Source organism: Triplophysa rosa, linkage group LG1 (assembly GCF_024868665.1).
Source record: "Triplophysa rosa linkage group LG1, Trosa_1v2, whole genome shotgun sequence".
In the NCBI taxonomy this organism is placed as follows: Eukaryota; Metazoa; Chordata; class Actinopteri; order Cypriniformes; family Nemacheilidae; genus Triplophysa; species Triplophysa rosa.
The window spans coordinates 22,279,693-22,301,007 of record NC_079890.1 but is presented as its reverse complement, the minus strand read 5'-3'; the positions used below and the strand labels follow the sequence as shown (position 1 = coordinate 22,301,007).

The following is a 21,315-nucleotide window of genomic DNA, read 5'->3' as shown; positions in this document are numbered from 1 at the left end:
GAGTTCATGAGTTTTTAGAGCTTTCCATGACAAAAATCATAATTGTCGATTATTCACCTTGATATTGTAATTGTCGATTATTCACCTTCATGTTGTAATTGTCGATTATTCACCTTGATATTGTAATTGCGATTATTACTGTTGATTAGTAGATTTTACTTTGAAGATTTGAAATGTTTCTGTGAAAAATTTCTGTGACGCAGCTGCATGCCATAATCTTTCTATAAACACCCAAAACTTAATAATATAGGGGCAGTTTCCCAGAAAGGATCAGTTTAAATCAGGACTAGGCCTTCGTTAAATTAGGATATTTAAGTCAATTTAAAAAACATACTTAAAAAAACATTACTGGTCTGCATCTTGAGATGAAACAATCGCACTAATATATTTCAAGATATGTCAGTGCAAGTTGTTTTCGATCAAGACACCTCTAACATTTAAATTAATCTGGGACTAGGCTCAAGCCCTGTCCTGGAAACCACTCCATAATGTAAATAACAAATAAATATGGAAATCATTATTACAAACAATTATGGAAATCATTATTTTGTCAGTAAAAAATCCAAAACAAATAGCTAAAGGACACGTTAACGTATTAATTATCTGATTCGCCGCTGTATTCGGTGCCCAAAACACACTGACGAAATGCACAGAAATGAGCACAAATGGACAGATGTAATTGAGACTTGGCGATTATGTAATTGTTTCACTCGTATTTATAATCCTGTTTAGTTTTTCGATTAACTGTGCAGCCCTATTTCCATGTTTTCACTACTATACAGTAGGGTATGCTATTACACATCTTCTGAAAGAGTACAACATTTACAGATCAAATTTGTTTAGTCTTCTAGTAAACAAACCTACAATAAGGAAAATGCTGTATTTTGCTTTTGTACTGTTTTTGTACAAAGAGAGACAAGACTGGTTAGATAGGTTTGTTTTGGTTCTTGTTTTAAATCCGATCTGAAAGAAGTCTTTGACAAAAACACAATTTACTCAGGTTTTTTTTTGTTCAGAAAGTTGTATTTTTTAAGGAACCCTAATGTTCGGAAAGAGATAAAAAAGAACAAATGAAGATGGAATAATATTGGTTTTTGTTTGTTTAAAAGCAGGGGCTCTATTCGTGTATGTTCAGACATGGGAAGTACTTGAGTTATTTAACTCTACTAAAGAACATTTCAAATATCTGTACTTTTTGGACAAAAAACTACTCCACTACATTCAATAAATAATTGTTCCCTATCGATACTTCACTCGTACTGCATAGCAGGACGCTATGGGGAAAACTCCTTTTTCTCCGATGACTGAAGCTTTACAATAACGCAGTGAATACTGCACGCCCATTGGTGCGTGCAAAGTAAAACTTTGAGCCAATGGCAGCGAAGCTGCACGGACCTATGGCGATGGCGCTCGCCAAAATGGGCGGGGCTTATGGCTATATAAACAGACACATCACCGTAGGGTCCTCAGATCTCTTCTCCTTCAGCGACGACTTCTACCTCGCTACTCGGACTGATAGCTTCGCCGTCGGAAAAGCATTGCAGCGGACTGGACCTCTCTGCTCAGCGATTTCGCTGGCTTTTCAGCAGTGCTGATTCCTTTACCCTGCCGCCATCCGGCAAAGATCTAAAAAGCAAATTTCCTGAGCAAATTTCTGAGGAATCACTCGCCGGAGTCACTCAGAGAGATGGAATGCCCTCATTGCGAGAGCATGAGTCTCTCCTCTCTGCACTCGCGGATAGCTATCTTTTCAGAGAGCAAATCCGCTTCTCGATCCCTCCTGCTTCACTCTACGGAGACGAAGCAGCGGGGTAGAGCAACTAAGCGCTTGGGGAAATGCGAGCTCACGTCCCCTCGGCATGCCTCGCCTTCTCCACAGAGAGATATTTCGCCAGTTCGTTTTTCCCAGGCTGACCAGCGTCCGCCGGTGGCATGGTATCACCCTCTTCTTCCTCCGCTCTCACCTCGGTTGATGGCGCAGAGGAAAAAGGATATGAGAAGCTGCCTCCCATGGATGAGTTGGTGGCCGCACATCTGTGTCTGCCCTCGGCCATCGGTTGGATGGCGAAAGCGGCTCATCCCTTTAAGCCGTGCAAAACCACCTTGGCCCTCGCATTCTCGTCCGCCGGCCAAGCGGCTTCAGCATTGCATTCCATGGTAGTGCTTCAAGTGTACCAGGCCAAACTCCTCCAGGGCATGGACGAGTCCAGTACCGATATCATGCCCTTCAAAGAACTGCAGAGCGCGACGGATCTCGCCCTACGCACTACCAAGGCAACGGCCCAGGCGATAGGCGGATAGCGCAGAAATCTTCGCAGGCCATGAAGCATTTCCTGCCCAAGAGACCCAGATCCAGACCTGCATCGGCTCGCCCCAAACCAGCGTCGACTCAGCAGCCGGTGAAGGCCACGCCCCCGCTGCTCAGAAGGCAACAGGAGCTGAGACGCGTCAACGCTCTTGCTCCGGGAGAAGTTTCCCCCACCCTCAGCGTCAGGGACCCTGGCCAAAGCTCACGCTGGACCCTGCGCCTCAGGCACCATCCTGAGACCGATGAAAGGAAGAGGAAGGGATCCTGTCTCGCTGCAGCTGGACCTCCTTCAAAGAAGGCTCTTTTGTGCGCCCAAACACCCCGTTCTGTTCCAGGTGCCGGCGAAAATGTGTTTTTGTTCCACAATGTGAATACCGGGTCTGTTCTAATGCCCACACAACCCACTGCTGTTATAGCGGGCACTTACAGTATATAAAACACAAACATTGTTTGAAAAAGAGAGACCTTCCTCTTCCACTCTCCACGGGAGTCAAGTCCCCGAAAGGCGGCATACCTCCCCAATGCATTCAACCCCTGGCCAGACGGGCCGAGGCCTGGCGGGCCATCCCCGGGGTATCGGATTGGGTAATGGTGATAATATCTCGAGAATATTCACTCCAGTTCGCTCGCAGACCCCTGCGGTTCCACGGGGTGATCACCACCCGAGTGCAGAGTGCGAATTCACACGTTCTGCGCACGGAGTTGGGGAACTTACTGGACAAAGGAGCCATAGAACCGGTTCCTCCAGATCAAACCGAGTTGGGCTTCTACAGCCGCTACTTCCTCGTACCCAAAAAGGATGGCGGTCTCCGCCCCATCCTCAATCTCAGACATCTGAACCGTGCCCTTATGAAACAGCGTTTCAGAATGATTACACTCAAACAGATCCTCTCGCAAATATGCCCAGGGGACTGGTTCTTCTCCCTGGATCTGAAAGACGCATACTTTCACATCCAGATAGCCCCCCATCACAGACGATTCTTGAGATTACGAAGGGATTGCATATCAATACATGGTCCTTCCATTCGGACTGTCTCTAGCTCCTCGCACTTTCACGAAGTGCATGGACGCGGCTCTATCCCCCTCAGGCAGACGGGAATCCGCATTCTGAACTACCTCAACGACTGGCTTGTTCTAGCACAGTCAGAGGAAGAGCTAAGGTCCCACAGGTCCCTCCTCCTCAGCCACCTGGAATGCCTGGGGCTCAGGATCAACCTTGCCAAAAGCGCTCTGTCCCCCAGCCAACGGATTTCGTTCCTGGGGGCGGTTTTCGATTCGAAACGTCTGACGGCCAGAATCACGCCAGACCGTGCCTTTGCCATCCAGCAGCTCGCGGCCTCTTTTACACCCGGAGTGTCACGCCCCCTCAAGGCGTTTCAGAAGATGCTGGGTCTCATGGCCTCCGCGTCTCAAGTACTGCAGTTGGGCGTTCTTCGGATGCGTCCATTGCAGTACTGGCTGAAACCGAGAGTTCCGCACGCTTGGCGTCTCGGACGCCTACGCGTCTGGGTGGATCAGGTCTGTGTAACAGCTCTATCCCCATGGAGGGATCCTCTTTGGTTGGAGCAGGGTGTGCCCCTGGGCACCACATGCAGGTGAAAGGTGGTCACAACAGATGCCTCCAACACGGGTTTGGGGGCTCTGTGCCTAGAAATGCAGGCAGTATGGCTGGCTCTTCACCACTTCCTGCCGGTCTTACTGGACCGCCACGTCTTAGTCCGATCGGACAGCATGACAGTGGTGTCCTACATAAATCACCAGGGAGGCCTCTCCTCAAGACTCCTTTTTTCCTGGTACTTTGCCTCTTGCAATGGGCTCAGTGCAATCTGTGCTCACTAAGGGCAACTCATGTGCTGGGCAGACTGATCCAGGGAGCAGATATGCTATCTCGAAGCAACGTCCCTTCAGAGGAATGGACGCTCCACCCCAAGTCGGTTCAGAAAATTTGGGAAGTCTTCGGCAAGGCAGAAATCAACCTTTTTGCCTCAAAAGACAACACTCATTGCCCAACCTATTTTTCGAAGAACAGGGACGCCTTGGCCCACAACTGGCCCAACCGGCTCCTCTATGCCTTCCCACAATCGCTCTCATACCACAGACGATCAGGAGGATCAGAGAACAGGCGCACAAGGTGCTGTTCATAGCCCCACTCTGGAAGAACCAGCCTACACGATTTGGCACCCCCAGCCAGAGCTGTGGGCTCTGCACCTTTGGCCTCTCGACGGGAGCCTACGGTCCTCCCCGAGAATGTCATGAACACGATATCACAGGCTAGAGCTCCGTCTACAAGACGACTCTATACCCTCAAGTGGTCTGTCTTCTCCGCCTGGTGTACAACCCACGGCGCAGACCCAGAATCCTGTGACATATCACTAATTCTGTCCTTCCTGCAAGAGCTGTTGGATAAGGGCCGCTCCCCTTCCATGCTCAAGGTCTATGTGGCAGCAATTGCAACTTCTCATGCCCCCCATAGCGGGCCAAGGAGTGGGAAAGAATGACTTGGTCATTCGTTTCTTGAAGGGTTCCAGGCGGCTACGCCCTCCTCGCCCCCTCACCGTTCCCATATGGGATCTGCCCACGGTGTTGAGAGCTCTGAAGGGTCCTTCCTTCGAGCCTCTGCAGACTGCGGACCTCCCTCCCTTAACGCTAAAAACCGCTCTGCTGCTAGCATTAGCATCAGTAAAACGTGTGGGCGATCTACAGGCGCTCTCTGTGAGTCCCTCCTGTCTTGAATTTGGGCCTGACGACTCTAGGTAGCCCTCAAACCTAGACATGGTTACGTACCTAAGGTGCTCTCTACTCCATTTAGAGCACAGGTAGTGACACTTTCTGCGCTCCCCTCCTCCGAGCAGGACCCGGAGCTGAATCTGCTCTGTCCAGTCAGAGCGCTTAAGATCTACATTGAGCGTTCCGCCCCCTTCAGGCAGTCGGAACAGCTTTTTGTCTGCTTCGGCGACCGCACCAGAGGGTCTCCGGTCACGAAGCGTAGACTATCTAAATCGATAGTTGAGGCTATCGCGCTGGCATATTCTTCCTTGGGCATTCAATGCCCCACGGGAGTTAGGGCCCATTCTACTAGAGGTGTCGCCTCTTCCTGGGCATGGTCTAGTGGAGTCTCCATAGCGGATATTCGTGCGGCGGCCTGCTGGGCTTCACCTTCCACATTTACCAGATTCTACAGTCTGGACGTTCCGGCCTTACAGGCCCGGGTCCTTTCTGCTTAAGACTACTGCTGGGCCGTGGTTGCCCTCAACCACACCGGCACCTAGCACACTACCGGGACGATTAACCGGATTAGGCCACCTATTAGTTTGGCTTTTCCACCTTCCGCAGGATTTCCCTGCCTCATACCCATCCTCGAGCCATGGCTTCGGGATTATATGGTGTTTTTCGTTCCACTTGTAGCATGGCAGGATTATACTGGTTCCCAATAGCGTCCTGCTACACAGTACGAGTGAAGTATCGATAGGGAACGTACTCGGTTACTAACGTAACCTCGGTTCCCTGAGATACGGGAACAAGTACTGCGTTCCTGGCCATGCTTACAAGCTGCATATGGTTCAATCGCTTCAGTCGAAGTAACCTGAGGACCCTACGGCGATGTGTCTGTTTATATAGCCATAAGCCCCGCCCATTTTGGTGGCTGCCATCGCCATAGGTCCGTGCAGCTTCGCTGCCATTGGCTCAAAGTTTTACTTTGCACGCACCAATGGCCGTGCAGTATTCACTGCGTTATTGTAAAGCTTCAGTCATCGGAGAAAAAGGAGTTTTCCCCATAGAGTCCGGCTATGCAGTACTCGTTCACGTATCTCAGGGAACCGAGGTTTCTGTTTTTGTATTTTTCCTTTAATGTCTAAGTACATTGAAAGTCCACTTTCCTTTTTTAAGATTTTTGAGTAAATTTGAATGTACTTTAGTATTAAATGTATTTATCAAATGTAGTGGAGTAGAAGCAGAGGCGGATTAACCATATGGGCAATTGGGCAACTGCCCAGGGGCACAGAGACTTCAGGGGGCACCAACTTGCAGCAATATATATATTTTTAATTATGTAAGCACTTGTTCTTTAAGACGTAAGTCACGCATCTGCGCTACGTAGACATGGCACGCAAAAAAGTTACACATTGAAAATCATTGGCAGACAGCCGAAAGCTGCAAAGATGACGAGAAAATGTTGGAGAACCGGCGGCAGCAGCCGCAGCAGCTAAGTGGCCGTGCCAAACGAAAATTAAAAAAAGACAAAGAAAAAATACATTTAGCCACGTTACAAAAAATTCCTCAAATATGCAGTTTCTTTAGTCGCGTGGGTGCCGATACCACCGCCGAGAATAATGAGCAGCCAGTTCTCAGCACTAACGATGAATCAAATGTATGCTCGGAGTCGGCTAAGCAATCAAGCAATGTTAGTGACACCGCTGAGCAAACCAGCAGTACACCTGATGAGCCTCAGCATCCGCAAACAGTCGACCAACGGATAGATTCAAGTTCAACCCAGGTTGAGGAGGATGGTGAAACCGAGCATCGCTACGTTGTTCCTGATGATCCGGCCTTATGGGGATACCTCACGGAGCTAGCGAAGGAAGAGGCTATACAGCGCGGGCCTGCAGTGTATCAGAACCGGGCTGCCAAATATCCAGCGTCTGCGCGAGATTATGGAATAGGGGGAAGAACGCGTTCTCTCACAAATGAATTATTACATTGTCGTCTTCAAAAAAATGAAATTGCACCTCGGGAATGGCTACTTTACTCCCCGTCAACTGGATTAGTTTATTGCTATGGGTGTAAACTTTTGTCCACGCAAAATCATGCATTCATTAAAGGCTTCTGTGACTGGAAACATCCTGAGAGGATATCCGAACACGAAAAAAGTGTTGATCACCGGCACCACATGCTTGCTTTATTAAACAGAGCAAAGCAATTATCTACAGTCGATGCTTCGATTCGCTGGCAGATAAAGGCCGAACAAAACTACTGGAAGGAGGTCTTGAGGCGTGTAGTAGCTGTTGTCAAGTTTTTGGGAGAGAGGGGGCTTCCATTTCGAGGGCATGACGAAAAACTAGGATCGCCACACAACGGGAATTATCTTGGTTTGCTTGAACTGATTGCTGAGTTTGACCCCTTTTTACAAGAACATTTAAAGAAGCATGGGCAAAAAGGTAAAGGTAAGCCCTCTTATTTGTCCTTGCGAATCTGTGAAGAGTTTATCTCATTAATGGGCGAAAAAACTAAGAAAATCATTGCAGCTGAAATCCAACAGGCCAAATATTTTTCTGTAATTGTGGATTCGACACCTGATCTTTCTCATGTTGACCAGCTTACTTTTATTTTTAGATTTGTTAATGTTGAGGGCAGAGTAGTCGAAAGATTCCTTGGATTTGAGCCCCTCCATAGCCACACAGGTGCAAGCCTTGCAGAGTGCGTACTAAAAATGGTGCGAGACTTGGGGTTGGACTTATCAAATTGCCGTGGACAAAGCTATGATAATGCGAGTAATATGTCCGGTAAATACAACGGACTTCAAGCACACCTGAAAATGCAAAACCCTTTAATTCATTACATCCCCTGTGCCGCTCATTCTTTGAATCTCGTTGGTGTGAACAGCATAGATGACTGCTGTGATGAGGTCACATCCTTTTTCAATCTTTTACAATCCCTTTATAGCTTTTGTAGCGCATCCACTTATCGTTGGAATCGGATATTTCATAACAGTGATATTAACATTAGTTTGACTTTTAAACCTCTGTGTACTACAAGATGGAGCTCTAGGGCTGACTCCACCAAAGCGCTCTATGAAAATTACAATGAAATTAGAGAAGAGCTTCAAAAATGGCTGAAGATTGCGAGGAGAAAGCAGAGACTAGACGTGATGCAGCCGCACTCGTTGGTAAACTGAATAAACTAGAAACAGCGATTATGACTACATTGTGGAACATTTTGCTCAGCAGATTTAAGGCAACAAGTGTTCATCTTCAAAAAAGCGACATGGACTTGGCAACTGCTGTTGAACTATTGCAATCCCTACACTTTTATGTTGGCACACTACGAGAGCAGTTTGCTGAGGTAGAAGAATCTGCTCGTGCTTTCAGTGTTACTCATACTTATAAATATGACGTTTGCCGCAAACGTAAGAGAAAGCGGTTCGCAGATGAGTCCTCTGATAAAGACAAAGTAACAATTACTGATGGAAGTCAGAGATTTAAGGTTGAGGCATATTATGTAATTTTGGACAGACTCACATCATGCCTGTCCAAACGTATCGATGCATACAAAGAGGTCTATGATCTTTTTGGTGTTCTCTTTTACAAGGACTGTACAGAAAGTGAATTGCGCATAAGGGCTGATAAACTGTCCTCCACTTATCCAGAAGACCTAGATAAAGCTTTGGCTGATGAACTCATTCAGTTCAGACATTTTAGCAAAAACAAGACCTCACATGCAGAGCTGCTCCAAATTATTGATTGTAATGGACTTAAGTCAACATTTCCTAATGTTTTTGTTGCACTTAGGCTATTTTTAACCTTGCCTGTATCTAACTGTGAAGGAGAGAGGTCTTTTTCTACTCTAAAGTGAGTGAAAAATGAATTTAGGGCAAGAATGACACAGAAACGGCTTTCTGCAATTTCCCTGCTTGCGATTAAATATGAACTGGTTATGGACATAGATTTTGAAGACATCATATGCCAGTTTGCTTCGGCAAAATCCAGAAAAAGACCATTGTAAATTGTTTGAGAATTTCTGTGTAATATGATTGCTCATTCTCATTGTTTTTGTTAGTGGTTTTTTTTTTCAGTACAAGCAATGTGATTATAGTCAGCAGGTGCCCATTAACTGCAGATGTTGTTTAAAATACTTGATAGATACTTGTAAAATACTTTTTTTATGCTCTACAAAAATGTCATGTTATTTTTGACAGTTCATTTCTGTAAAATGTACAAATTGCTAAGAATGTTTAATTCTTACAAAATCTTAAATTAAATTAATAAGAAATTGGATTCTTGCGTGATCAATTGTGAGTAGGTAGGTCGGGGGGGGGGGGGCACCAATAGGGCTGTTGCCCAGGGGCACCACAAAGTCTTAATCCGCCTCTGAGTAGAAGGTGTGATATAGAAGGTGTGGCTACGCTTTATAATGTATTGAAATTTTTCCAAAGTAAAACACTGATATTTGAAAATGTACTGGAGACTAAAAACACTTATGTATTTCCCATCTCTAATGTTCATACATTTGTGGAAGGAAATAGTGCTGGGTAAACACTGTGGCCATGAAAGTTTTGTGAAAAAAATAAAAAATCTTGCACTGGCTGTCAACTTTAAAAACTCTGACGGGGAATTCACATAAAACATGAATGTGTCCACTCCATGGCTATGACAGAAAACTCATTCAAATTTTAATTATTAACTTTATCTTATTAACATTGATGAATAGCAAAGAAAACATGCACACAATATGTCATTAAACATCTGGTAAATCATTATTACATTTGAGGAATATGTCTCTCCTGAATTAAGGTAGCTAACTGCATTGAATCATTCTAACTGTGTCATATTGTTTTGTAAAACTCATGTGTGTACATCCTGTCCCTGTTTCCCAGAGCATGAGGCCACGATGAGCAGTGCTCGGGATGGAACGGAGGAGAACTCCGCCAACGCCAGTGCAAATGCAAACACCAGCCTCAACAGCACCACCAGCGATGAGCTGGAGTGCAAAATCTGCTATCAGCGCTACAACGCACACAGCCGCCGGCCCAAGATTCTGGACTGCCTGCACCGCGTGTGCGGCAGATGCCTCAATAAAATCCTGGACATGGGCGACGGCTCTAGCTCCATTAGCTGCCCTTTCTGCCGTCATGAAACGCAGGTCTGCGAGTACGAAGTGGCGGGACTCCCAGATGACTCAAACATCATGTCCCGTCTGACAGTGCGGGACAAGTCCTGGAGCTCGGACCACAGTAAGGAGGTAGTGCTGACACCCAAGAGCCTGTCCTCAGATGAGAGCACCTCCCACGACTCCTCCAACTGCCTGGTCATCACCATCATGGAGGTGCAGCGGGACCAGCAACGTTCGCCCAGCCAAAATGCCAGTTCCGATTACTACGGAGAGCACAGTCTGGACTCTGTTTCTGTAGCATCCAACAGCGCAGCGGTTGACCAAGACGCGCTCTCCAAGTTCTGTAATCACGTGCCGCGGGTCCTGGTGTGGCTGTTGGGCTTTTTCTACTTTGGTTCGCTGCCGCTTGGCATCTATTTGCTAGTGATCCAGAGAGTGACTCTGGGGATCGTGTGTGTGAGCTTGGTGCCATCCAGTCTCACAGTCTGTCTGGTCTACGGCTTTTGCCAGTGTCTGTGCCAGGGTATGTGTGACTGCTCCAACAGGGGGTGACTGGAATAAAATACACCGGTGGAAAATCATAGGCTACTTCATCGTACCACACTGAGAAGAGAAAACATAAGCTCCCTGAATCTCCTTGCTGCAAATAAAATGGAATTGGTGCAATCTTGCTTTAAAGGGATGTCCACAAGCAGCTTTGATAAGAAGGCTGTGAAGCATTAAACAAAAAGGTCAGCCTGGAGGTTAGACTATTAGTTTAAACAGTCTCAGCACACACCCCTCCAGCCCTAAAACATTGTGGGGTAAACAGTTGACCCAAAATGTTCCAATGCAGATCAGATGTGATTCTTGAGGGGGAGTTTCTCAAAGGACTTGGAGGGAAGCTTTACATGTATAGCAAAGCATAGCAAACGTCCATAATAGGTTTCACTGTGGATAATTCTCATTGCTGTGAAATAAACTGCGTGCCCTGATTCACTCAGCCATTATAATAAGGCTCCACGAGCAGAACTGTTACAATTTAAGACTGCTCGATTGTGTCTTGTTAAAAACTGTTAGGTATTACAAAGTGAAAGGGTGGGAAGCCACTTGGGTAAAAAGGAATTTCAATAAAAAGATTTGATTCACATTGTTGTTTTGTTTATCTGTTTAACAACACCTAGCACAAAAGACACTCCCAGACTCCTTGGAGTGTGTCAGTGTTACATTGGGACTATGAAACTCATGAATGTATCCAATCTCATAAGGCAACAGGAGGAACCTGACACTACAGTTTTTCATACACGCTCTCTCACTGACATCAGAATGTGAAAATGTCTTTTTGACATATGATGTAGTGACACAAAATAAAATGGTTTTCCATATTTCTTGGGTGAAGTGACACAATGAAAACGCCCCAGGAATTCAATAACCGAGCACAAACGGTCCATATAGCACTGCTCTGAGAGAGGCAGACGCAGGAAAAATGTGTTATTGTGTGATATAAGTGGAAGATGTTATCTGAATTAGGTGACACCTGGCCTGGAACAGCAACATTTCCTACATGATGATCTCATAGTCATACTGTAGCTAAGGTGAGTCCTCTTGGGCCAAAAAAACTTGCCTTTTACTATTCCATTAAGCACTTAGATTCATATCTTAGAGTCTTAACCTAAACTTTAAGCTTAATCTAAAATCTACAGTATACCTGGTTAAATGGTTACATTGACTCTTACAACCACAGCAGCTCTGTTATATTTCACTCAACCCCAGTGTTTCATCTCCCTGAAGGTTCTTTATAGGGTCTTAATCTTGAGTTCCAATATGAACCATTCATCATTCTGAACTTGATTTACAGAGTGAGATTTTGAATTCTGTCACACATCTCAGTCACTAGGCAATGCCTTGGGTTTGTGTACAATCAAATCTCAAAGACTGGATCGATTTTGATTTCTCCTATAATTTAACACAGAAAAATGAGCAATACCAACATTTGCATAAAAAATATGCTTTGCTTAACAACAACTAAACTCTTTATCAAACCTCCTAATCCCAACACGCCACACTCACAACACAGCCAAAAACAGGCAATTTATAATGTCACAAAATTCCATTTAGGACCATATTTATACACACAATCAAATATTCAACCTCTTTTTTCTGCCATTTCAGGCAAATGTGCGGCATGAATTTTAATAACCCCTGAATAATTTACACACAATATTCTCTCCTCCTTTGGGAACCTTAACTTTCCTTCTTTCCACAAACTTGCACCCATTTCCCTTATTTCTACCTTCACATGTCCCTATTAATTCAACCATGCATCCAATTATTTGTCTCTTTCTTTGCAAATCTTTTCCTATTTCTGCTTCCAGAATGCTTTTATAATGAACAAACAGATTAAACAGATTGTTTGGTAGAATCATACTCTCTTATACTCTCGCTCAACACACACACACGCACACGAGCCAGTCACTCAGTTGTTCTAGTACTGTCAAATCTGAATCTGAAATCTTAATTAGTAGCAACAGAGTGAGGATTGTCAATGAAGAAACATTGAATATATGCTTGTTTTGAAGTCTCTATAAGACCAAAATTTACCCTATTTATTTTGTTAGTTCACATTACTAGTTTTGTGGTGAACTATTCATCTGTGCAACCAATCCAAAATTTATGTCATATTATTTCATCAAAATCAGGCCACATTGCAGTACAAAAGTGTGACTTCTGGTTCACTAAAGCCCTATTCACACGGGATTAGTATTATCTGGGGACCTCATGTGATTTAGAAATTACCTCCCCATATCTGTATTTCATGTGGCGCATTCGCACGGGATAAGTGAAGCCTCTGATTTTACTCAAATTTACAGACTTATTTCTCGGATATGATGGCAAGGCTTTGCGTATAGTTTGTATAGCCTATAGTTGTATGGTGTATAATGATATATGACCGTACCTGTCAGCATTTGAGACCCGCGATCGTGAACCGGACAGATCACCGCGATCGTGAGTCTCACATGTTACGAGAGTTTCCATGAGAAATAACAAAACGGGAGACTCCCGGCCAAAACGACAGTGTTGGCAGGTATGGATATGACCTAGCACCCGAAATTATATCTAAACACTTCAACACAGCCTCCATTATTCGCAACCGGTGGATAAAACCTTGAAAAATGATATATGAGCCCGACAAATCACAGAGATGCCGATTAGCACGGGACTAATATTCACAGGACCTCGGTGTTCATCAAAATATGGTAGGTAATTTGAGGGGGAATTTTTACTTTAGAAATTCCAGACATGGCCGATTCGCACGGGATTAAGATCACAGACAACCTCTGCAATTATTACAAATGACTAGTGGTCCCCAGGTAATACTAATCCCGTGCGAATAGGGTTTAAGACAGGTTTACTGCTGTAAAAAAAAGGTGTGCTAAGCCCCACTAAGCAGCCTAATTGACAAAAAGTGGAAGTGTCTACAGAATTGGGCTAATGTCCATAAAACTCTCAGGTCTCACATCATCATGAGACTCTGAGAATCTGAGATTTCTAAAGAGAATCAAACACATTTTTCCCTTGAAAATATCGACAGACAACAAACTTGACAATGCCCATCTAGCCACACTTCACGTTCAATTCATGAAGCATTTTTCACATCGCAGGCTGTGCAAATTGCTACATTTTCTAGACAAATCGCTCATCAGTCCTGACTGTGCTCGTAAAGAAACATACTTGCATGTATTTAGAGGATGGAATGGTGAAACAGAATGATACAGTTTATTTAGCATGTCATTCTGTTACAAACTAACATCACAAGGAGCTGTGTAAGCTGCACTACAAATTCATTACTGAGCACAGGAGCCATTTAAAATGTTTCTGAAGTTAAGAAAAAAACAAAAGTGTTTAGCATTAATCCAGCAAGAATCCAAATTCTGAACAATAATTATGGTTTTAAAGTTTGTAGTTTAAAAGCACTTCACAAATAAAATCTTACAAAATCATTTACACACTAGCATCCCAACTCCAAAATAAAATATAAAAAATATACCTAAAATGTAAAAGTATTTTAGTTCGACTCCAGTTTTCCGATTAAAATAATGCTTTATTTATTTTATAATATTCTTTGAGTCTTTAAGTAATACTTCTTGTAAAAATAATGAATGAAGATGAAGGACTGCCTCCAAATATTTCAATGTTGTCGCCACTGGATGATATCACTTGAAATAAAATATAAATTACTCTCACAGTCATTCATATCCTGCAACTGTGACAAAAATACTTTTCTCCCCTGCAGCCCATGCATGAAGCTCTTCCATTTTCTAAAAAGATCACGCATGGCATTACATGCAATCTATCACATCACTTCAGCCTGAGAGAGCACAGGAGAGAACAAGAGACTCAAAAATAACTCAAAGGAACACAACGCTTACAACTGTAATAGCACTCTCTTTCTCTCTCTCTCTCTGAACATTGTGCTCTCCCAGTCATTATGTGTAAGACTTCAATGATTTCAATATCCAGCACATTGTGAAGACACATCCTCATCTGATTTCAGCAGAGAAGTCTCATTTTATCATTTTTGAAATTAATAGAAGAAAAAAGGAAGTAATTACTTTCAACTGTTCTGATGTGCATGCACATACACACACACACACACACACACACACACGCTTATGAAATATTGAAGCAAAACAGCCTGTAGCTTTACACTCATCATGTCAGAGCTCTCGGGAGCCATGAAGACGTAGGCCAGCCTGTGTTCCTGCTGTTACTATAGCGACAGTTCGCATCAGGATGGAATGGAGAAAGCATGTGAACTTTACTGTGTGAACAGAACAGAGCACACATGGAAAAATACACACAATCCACACCACTCCATCTTTAGTCGAGCCCTTCTGCTGGTGAAGTAGGATGCTAGCTGACCAGAAGTAATATAAAAATGAGCCTCAGTTAGGTTTAATTCAAATTCACCCCAAAATATATGAATAGATAAAAATCATATTACTTACTTCATTCACATGTCAAAAGCCTGTAAATCAAAACAAAATAAGCACCAACAGCACTTTTAAAACATGAAATCATGTTTATGAATCTGTGACTGTTGTCCTTGAATAATGAAGTGAGTAAAAAGTTTACGGTATATGAATGAATAAATATCCGACCTCAATGAAAATGTTATATTGTTATATTTGTCCTTCGGTAACATTTTACAATAAGGTTGCACTTATTAACAATTAACTTATTAACATATTTAAATGCTCTAACAATGAGTAATACTTCTGGGCAATTCCAGTTTTATGGATGTGATATTTTTAGTAAAAACTATATATTACCAATATATTGAATCATCTGCTTATATTTTACCAAACCCCAGATAATAGTCCAGACATAGTCCAGTCCAGAAAAATATAGTCTATGCACAAGTTTTCTATTTTAAAAGTTTCTGTGAATTTAAATGTACAAACCAGAAGCAATAACACCCAACAAATGGAGAAGGGATAGCTCTTTATAGAACATAAAATAGTTATTTTATTTAAATTTTCATGTGCCCATTTATGAGGAATATGGACTGTTCTGGATGTGACAATTCACTTATGTTACTAGGGAAATCTATGCTTTAAAAAATGCTTTCAAAGGGGCATTTAAACCACCAAATATTGACATCTGACCTGTCAGTATGGTGAAAACCTTTGGTATTGTTTTTATCTTAAGGTTGACATTTGCAAGAAATTGCCTTTCTACAGCATTTATTAATCTTATAGTTTATGTTGATTTTAGCATTTGCTAATACATTTTAAAATCAAACACTGTTAACATTAGTTAATGCACCATGAACTATTATTAATTGTATTGACATTAAGATTGATAGATGCTAAAAAACTATATTGCTCATTGTTAGTTCATGTTAGCTAACGCTTTTACTAATGTTAACAAATGCAACCTTATTGTAAAGTGTTACCCATTCATTTCTTCATTCATTCAAATAGTTACGCATTGTATTGTACTTAAATAATCCATAGCTACTAATTAAATGGGGCAGAAAGTCAAAGTGTTGATGGGAGTGGAACATCTGCAGTACTTCATCATAACTGATCTCATAACCCATAAATCATCTGCAATAGCCATCAATCATTCAGCCATCTGTGCAGAAAAACACACTGTGTGTGTGTGTGTGTGTGTGTGTGTGTGAATGCGTGGGTAGGGTAAACCCTACGGTATGGGGACAAAATATCCCCACAAAGATGGCAATATCCAAAACCCTTGTCCTTGTGGGGACATTTTTTTGGTCCCCGTGAGGAAACAAGCTTATGAATCATACAGAATTAACTTTTTTGAAAATCTAAAAGAGCAGAAAGTTTTTTGTGATTGTTAGGGTTAGGGGTAGGGAATATGATATACAGTTTGTACAGTATAAAAACCATTGCGTCTATGGAATGTCCCCATAAAACATGGAAACCCAACATGTGTGTGTGTGTGTGTGTGTGTGTGTGTGTGTGTGTGTGTGTGTTTCAAGCAGAGAAGAACAGCTTCTGGCAGTTTGTTCAGATCGGCTGTTTAGAGGACAGTGTTCTGACTCTGGGCAGGAAGCATGCCAGAACACTAGCAAGCACACAGAGTACCTTGTCCTCTATGCCTCACAAATACACTCTCAAGACAGGCTGGATGCTGCATCTGTACAGACATTCTATTTACTATCACCTACACCTTACCCTCAAAAACAGCAACGTTTCCTGTATTGCTTTTATGGCTGTGCTCAAGTCTTATTCTGTCAATGTGTCGTGCTTAGTGTTTACTTTGTTGATCTCTATTTTTTATTTCGCCACCTTCTGTGAGGTAGTGATTAGTGATTTTCTGCATGTATTTACTCTGCGTGTCTAGCATCTGTTCTGTGTAATTAGCCACCAGGAGACGGAAGAGAGAGAGAGAGAGAGTGGAGGTAAGAAGGAAGGGAACACAACAGGAGAAATGTGACAGAAAATGTGACAGAGGAAAGAAAGAAAAGAGTCTCAATCATAGTCTCAAGTAATCATAAAGCTAATGTAAAAAAGATTCCCCAAATGTTTTGTACAAGAAAAAATTATAATGAAATTGAATTTGCTTTAAGTGGTCAGAACATGTGAAGAGTTAAATGTGAATTCAAAGTTTTAAATAATTAATATTATGTTTAGGTTACATGTTTTGTTCCTTTAAAATCATAACCATCAAAAACCTTTGAACTCTGCACACAGAGGATGTTGTTAAAGCAATGTGTGACAGTTTTAAGGAACTGTGCCTATACTCGTTAAAAAATGAATTGTGTTCTAGCACTACATGTAACATTTTCCCAGCAGCACCCTGATTGCAGATCCCTCCCGCCGCCCCATCCCTTCTGCTGCTATCTGTCTGCCTATAATGAAAGCCTCCTCATCCGCTAGAAGACAAAAGTGAAGGTGAACTGAATGATGATGTTAATAGTCAAAGTGGTAAACGCTAATATATTAGGGGCCGTGTCCCCTTCTGCTGGCGTATGGCTTGTTTTTCCAATTGTTTCCAATGGAAACGTCACGTTTTTTGAAAACGCGAGCAGCTGGCGTTTTTTTTTCCGTGCTCGGCGCTATGCGTTTTCCCCACAATTCGACAGGGCGCCCAGAGTTGAAAACTTTGGGCAGAATGCTGCGCCTGTAGCAGGCGCTTTCAGCCGAGCTCCTGGCGTTTCAGCCGCATAAAAGCGCCTCGGTGGATACAGCCCCTTAGTCAGTAAAATTGCTAAATAAAATACAACCAAATGAGCTTAAAAAATGTACATCCATTTATGCTGACAAAACACCGGAACCGCACTGGGATGCTTTACTGTTCAGTAAAAAAGTAACTGTTTAATGATAATGTTATCGAACACAAACCTTGCAAACTTTGGGTGCGTTCATATTTGTAGTTCGGTTCTTTCGGTTCTTTTGGTCCTAACCTCATGAAGTGTTTAAAGCAGTCAAAACGGCGCCAGGAATTCCTCCATTACATGCCCAAGCACAGATCTAATAAACACTCCCTTTATATTACCAAATCACTTGATTTTAGGGTCGTATATTGTTATCACTTCCTGTTTTTGGTTCGGTTCGATGCCTTTTATGCGGTCATATTTCAGTCGAACCGTGCCGGAGTTCGTTTGACAGTGGACCGAGACTCATCTATTCAGCGGTCTAGGTCCGCTTGTTTGGTACGCACCAGGGTTTGGGTGGCAGCGTTCACACTTACACAAATAAACCGCACATCAGAGCGATCGCACCAGAGTCCGTTTTAATCGAACCAAACATGGCATATATGAACACACCCTAAACCATACAGAGTTCACATATGCTCAGAAGAGCTTGTGAACTTTGACTAGAAAATACAAAACATGACGTAGTGACGTATTTCTGTGGCGGTTCGCGAATCGGACTAGGGCACAACTCGTTTGCGTGATTCAGAGTCGACTCCCTTTTTTCCAAGCCAATAACTTTGTTATTCATTCTTTACAACTTGGCAGACTGCTTACATTCACACATGGCAACATTACACACTGCATGAAATGTAATTTACATGATCTCGTAATATGTAGTCTTTAAGGGAAAACATTTCTCTTTTTTCTTCTGTCTATGGCGGTTACAGCATTGTACTGAAATAACAACTGTCATTGTGTTTGTTTTGGAAAGGAAAAACCAGTCAGTGCACAAAAAAATTATCTAATCCATGCAGAGAGGCAATATCACAGTTCAATGGACTGCATGGTGACTTTAAAACCAATAAGGCAAACACAAACAATTGCAGTGCAACACAGACAACAGAGAAAATGGATTTTGGTTTGGTGAAGAAAAAAACCTTCAATTCATGTATTGCTTTAGAACACAAACTTCACACACATTTTTTTGCTACATTACATGTCTGCAATGCACAAAGCAAAGCCAAGGACGACTTCATTCAATTTATGCAAATTGGAACAAATTATTTTTGTCACGCCACTCATTGCCCGTTTAGACCTTGTCTTAGACAAATAGTAGTCAGAAAGAATGAATCCACATTCATCCACATCATGAATTAAAGCACATCTCAAATGTCTCATTTACAACGGTCTAATATCTGCATGTACAGTATGTGACCCACAGCTCATCTTTGACTTGTAACTAAAGCAAATCCATTGGGGTTGACTTGTCCACAGCAGGAGAAATAAAGGGGAGCAGATCTCACTCAAGGGAAAAAACACAAATATAGAACATCACAAATATAGACTGACACATTCATTCAGAGGCATCCAATCACACGGCACTCAATCCAAACACAGACAGGATCTGAACCAAACTGCTGTTACAGTGGGAACTAACTAAAATAACCCTCCATTTGAAATGTTAATTATAGAGCTGCTGAGTGTGGGAGGCCTGTGAGTGTCTGGATTGACCTCTTATTGGAAATGTCAGACAGACAGGGTCATTTAATAAGGCTCTATGAATCTGTAAGTCAGCGTTCTGTGTGTGTGTCGCTCTCTGTGTTGAATCTTTAATAAGTGTTAACGCAGAGCCATCAATACTAAACCTCTTCATAAAGCTCTTCATACAAAGTACAGTAAATCAAGGTTGGTGTGTCAGCATATAACATCCTTCTCTCACTCAAAACCACACCTACATTTAGTCATTTAGCAGACGCTTTCATCCAAAGCGACTTACAAATGAGGTAAACAATAGAAGCAATTGGAACAACATACGGACAACAAAAAGCATAAGTGCAGTAAAACTGTCCTCATATAGCCTACCACAGTATAAAAAACTACGTTTTTTTTAAGGATAGAAAGAGTAGAGAAGAAATAGAAGTCAGAACTAATCAGTCAGGTGTTGACGGAAGTGATGTGTTTTCAGACGATTCTTAAAGATGGCTACAGAATCTGCTGATCTTGTAGCAGCGGGCAGATCATTCCACAAATGTGGAACAGATCCAGAGAATGTACATGAGAGTGATTTTTTTCCCGTTTTGGCATGGCACTACAAGACATCGTTCGTTTGCAAAGCGTAGGGATCTGGCGGGATTGCAACTCCCTTGCAACGCTACATAGGAACAGGATATCCATTAACTGGCATTAAAGGGACAGTTTACCCAAAAATGAAACTTCTGTCATCACTTACTTACCCTCTTTCGAAGAATGTTGGTTACCGAACAACGGCGGTACCCATTGATTTGCATTGGTTTTAAGACTATACAATAGAAATCAGTCTTTGGGTGGGTTGCACCAACAAGGATTAGACTTAAATCTAGATTAAATCAAGGTTTATTTAATAATTCTGTTGCACCAAACTGTAAACCTTGTTTAAAAATAATCAGGTATATTTAAGATATCATGTGATCCAGGTTTTAATTTTGCAGTAAATCTAGATTAACTTTAATTCTGTTGCTCCATTATTTTAAACTCTGATTTATCTCTCAGTTAGGGATTAACTTTAAACCAGCTACTGGAGGTTTAAATAAAAAAAAAACACATTTATAAGAAAATGTGCCGGAAAATGATCAGAAACAGACACATAAGCGTCATGTCATGCTTCAGTGATGTGTTTATTGTAAATAAAAATGGAAATAAATAAAAACCTCAGCACGAGTGAGGGCACGGTGGTTTGATAAACTGGGTGGCCGGCTGTGAAGCGTCAAGTTCAAGATGCCCTGCATTCTTATGCAATACATACAAGCACAACGTCTGTGATTAAACGGGAAAAGACCGACATCCTGAGAAGAGTGGTTATTTTAGCGGCACCAGTGACCAGGGACACCGGTATTGTCTAAATCGTGGTCCGGTCCGATCCCGAACAGGCGCACCTCAGCCGGCGGTGCTGCCGCAAACAGCCCACGACCCAGCAACAGAACACGACCCCCGGAAACACAATCGCCTACCGCAGCGGCATCAATGGCAGAGGTTCACCCGCTCGTCATTCCCGTACAGCGCTCTTCTCTCTTATTGTCCGCTCCAGTCACAAGCTGCAGGATAATGATGCGGCTCAACTGTCATATCCATACGCTGTCATGGCGCTCAAGGCTTCTGAAATGTGTTTATGGATGATCAGACTGATCAACAAATTATCCAGAGAGAGGTTTTAAATAGCAAAATTACGTTTCTTTTACATGCACGAGCTGTTTATTTCCTTTTTACGTGACAGTGAAACACTGTTGCTGTTTAGTTACACCGGCAAATCCATCATGGCGGACAAAATTAA

The 21,315-nt window shown here is 42.7% G+C and overlaps 2 protein-coding genes across 4 annotated transcripts in view; one reads left to right on the top strand and one right to left on the bottom strand.

The window, feature by feature from the left end:
- zgc:165481 (uncharacterized protein LOC100073327 homolog) overlaps positions 1 to 11,239 on the top strand; it is a 36,608-nt gene extending 25,369 nt beyond the window's left edge. Inside the window, exon 2 of the mRNA XM_057363264.1 lies at positions 9,900 to 11,239. Coding sequence (XP_057219247.1) covers positions 9,914 to 10,687 — 774 coding nt within the window. The 5' untranslated portion in view covers positions 9,900 to 9,913 and the 3' untranslated portion in view covers positions 10,688 to 11,239. The remainder of the gene's footprint in view (positions 1 to 9,899) is intronic.
- cep89 (centrosomal protein 89) overlaps positions 1 to 21,315 on the bottom strand; it is a 103,074-nt gene that overhangs the window by 43,788 nt on the left and 37,971 nt on the right. The gene's annotated exons all lie outside the window — the stretch shown is intronic.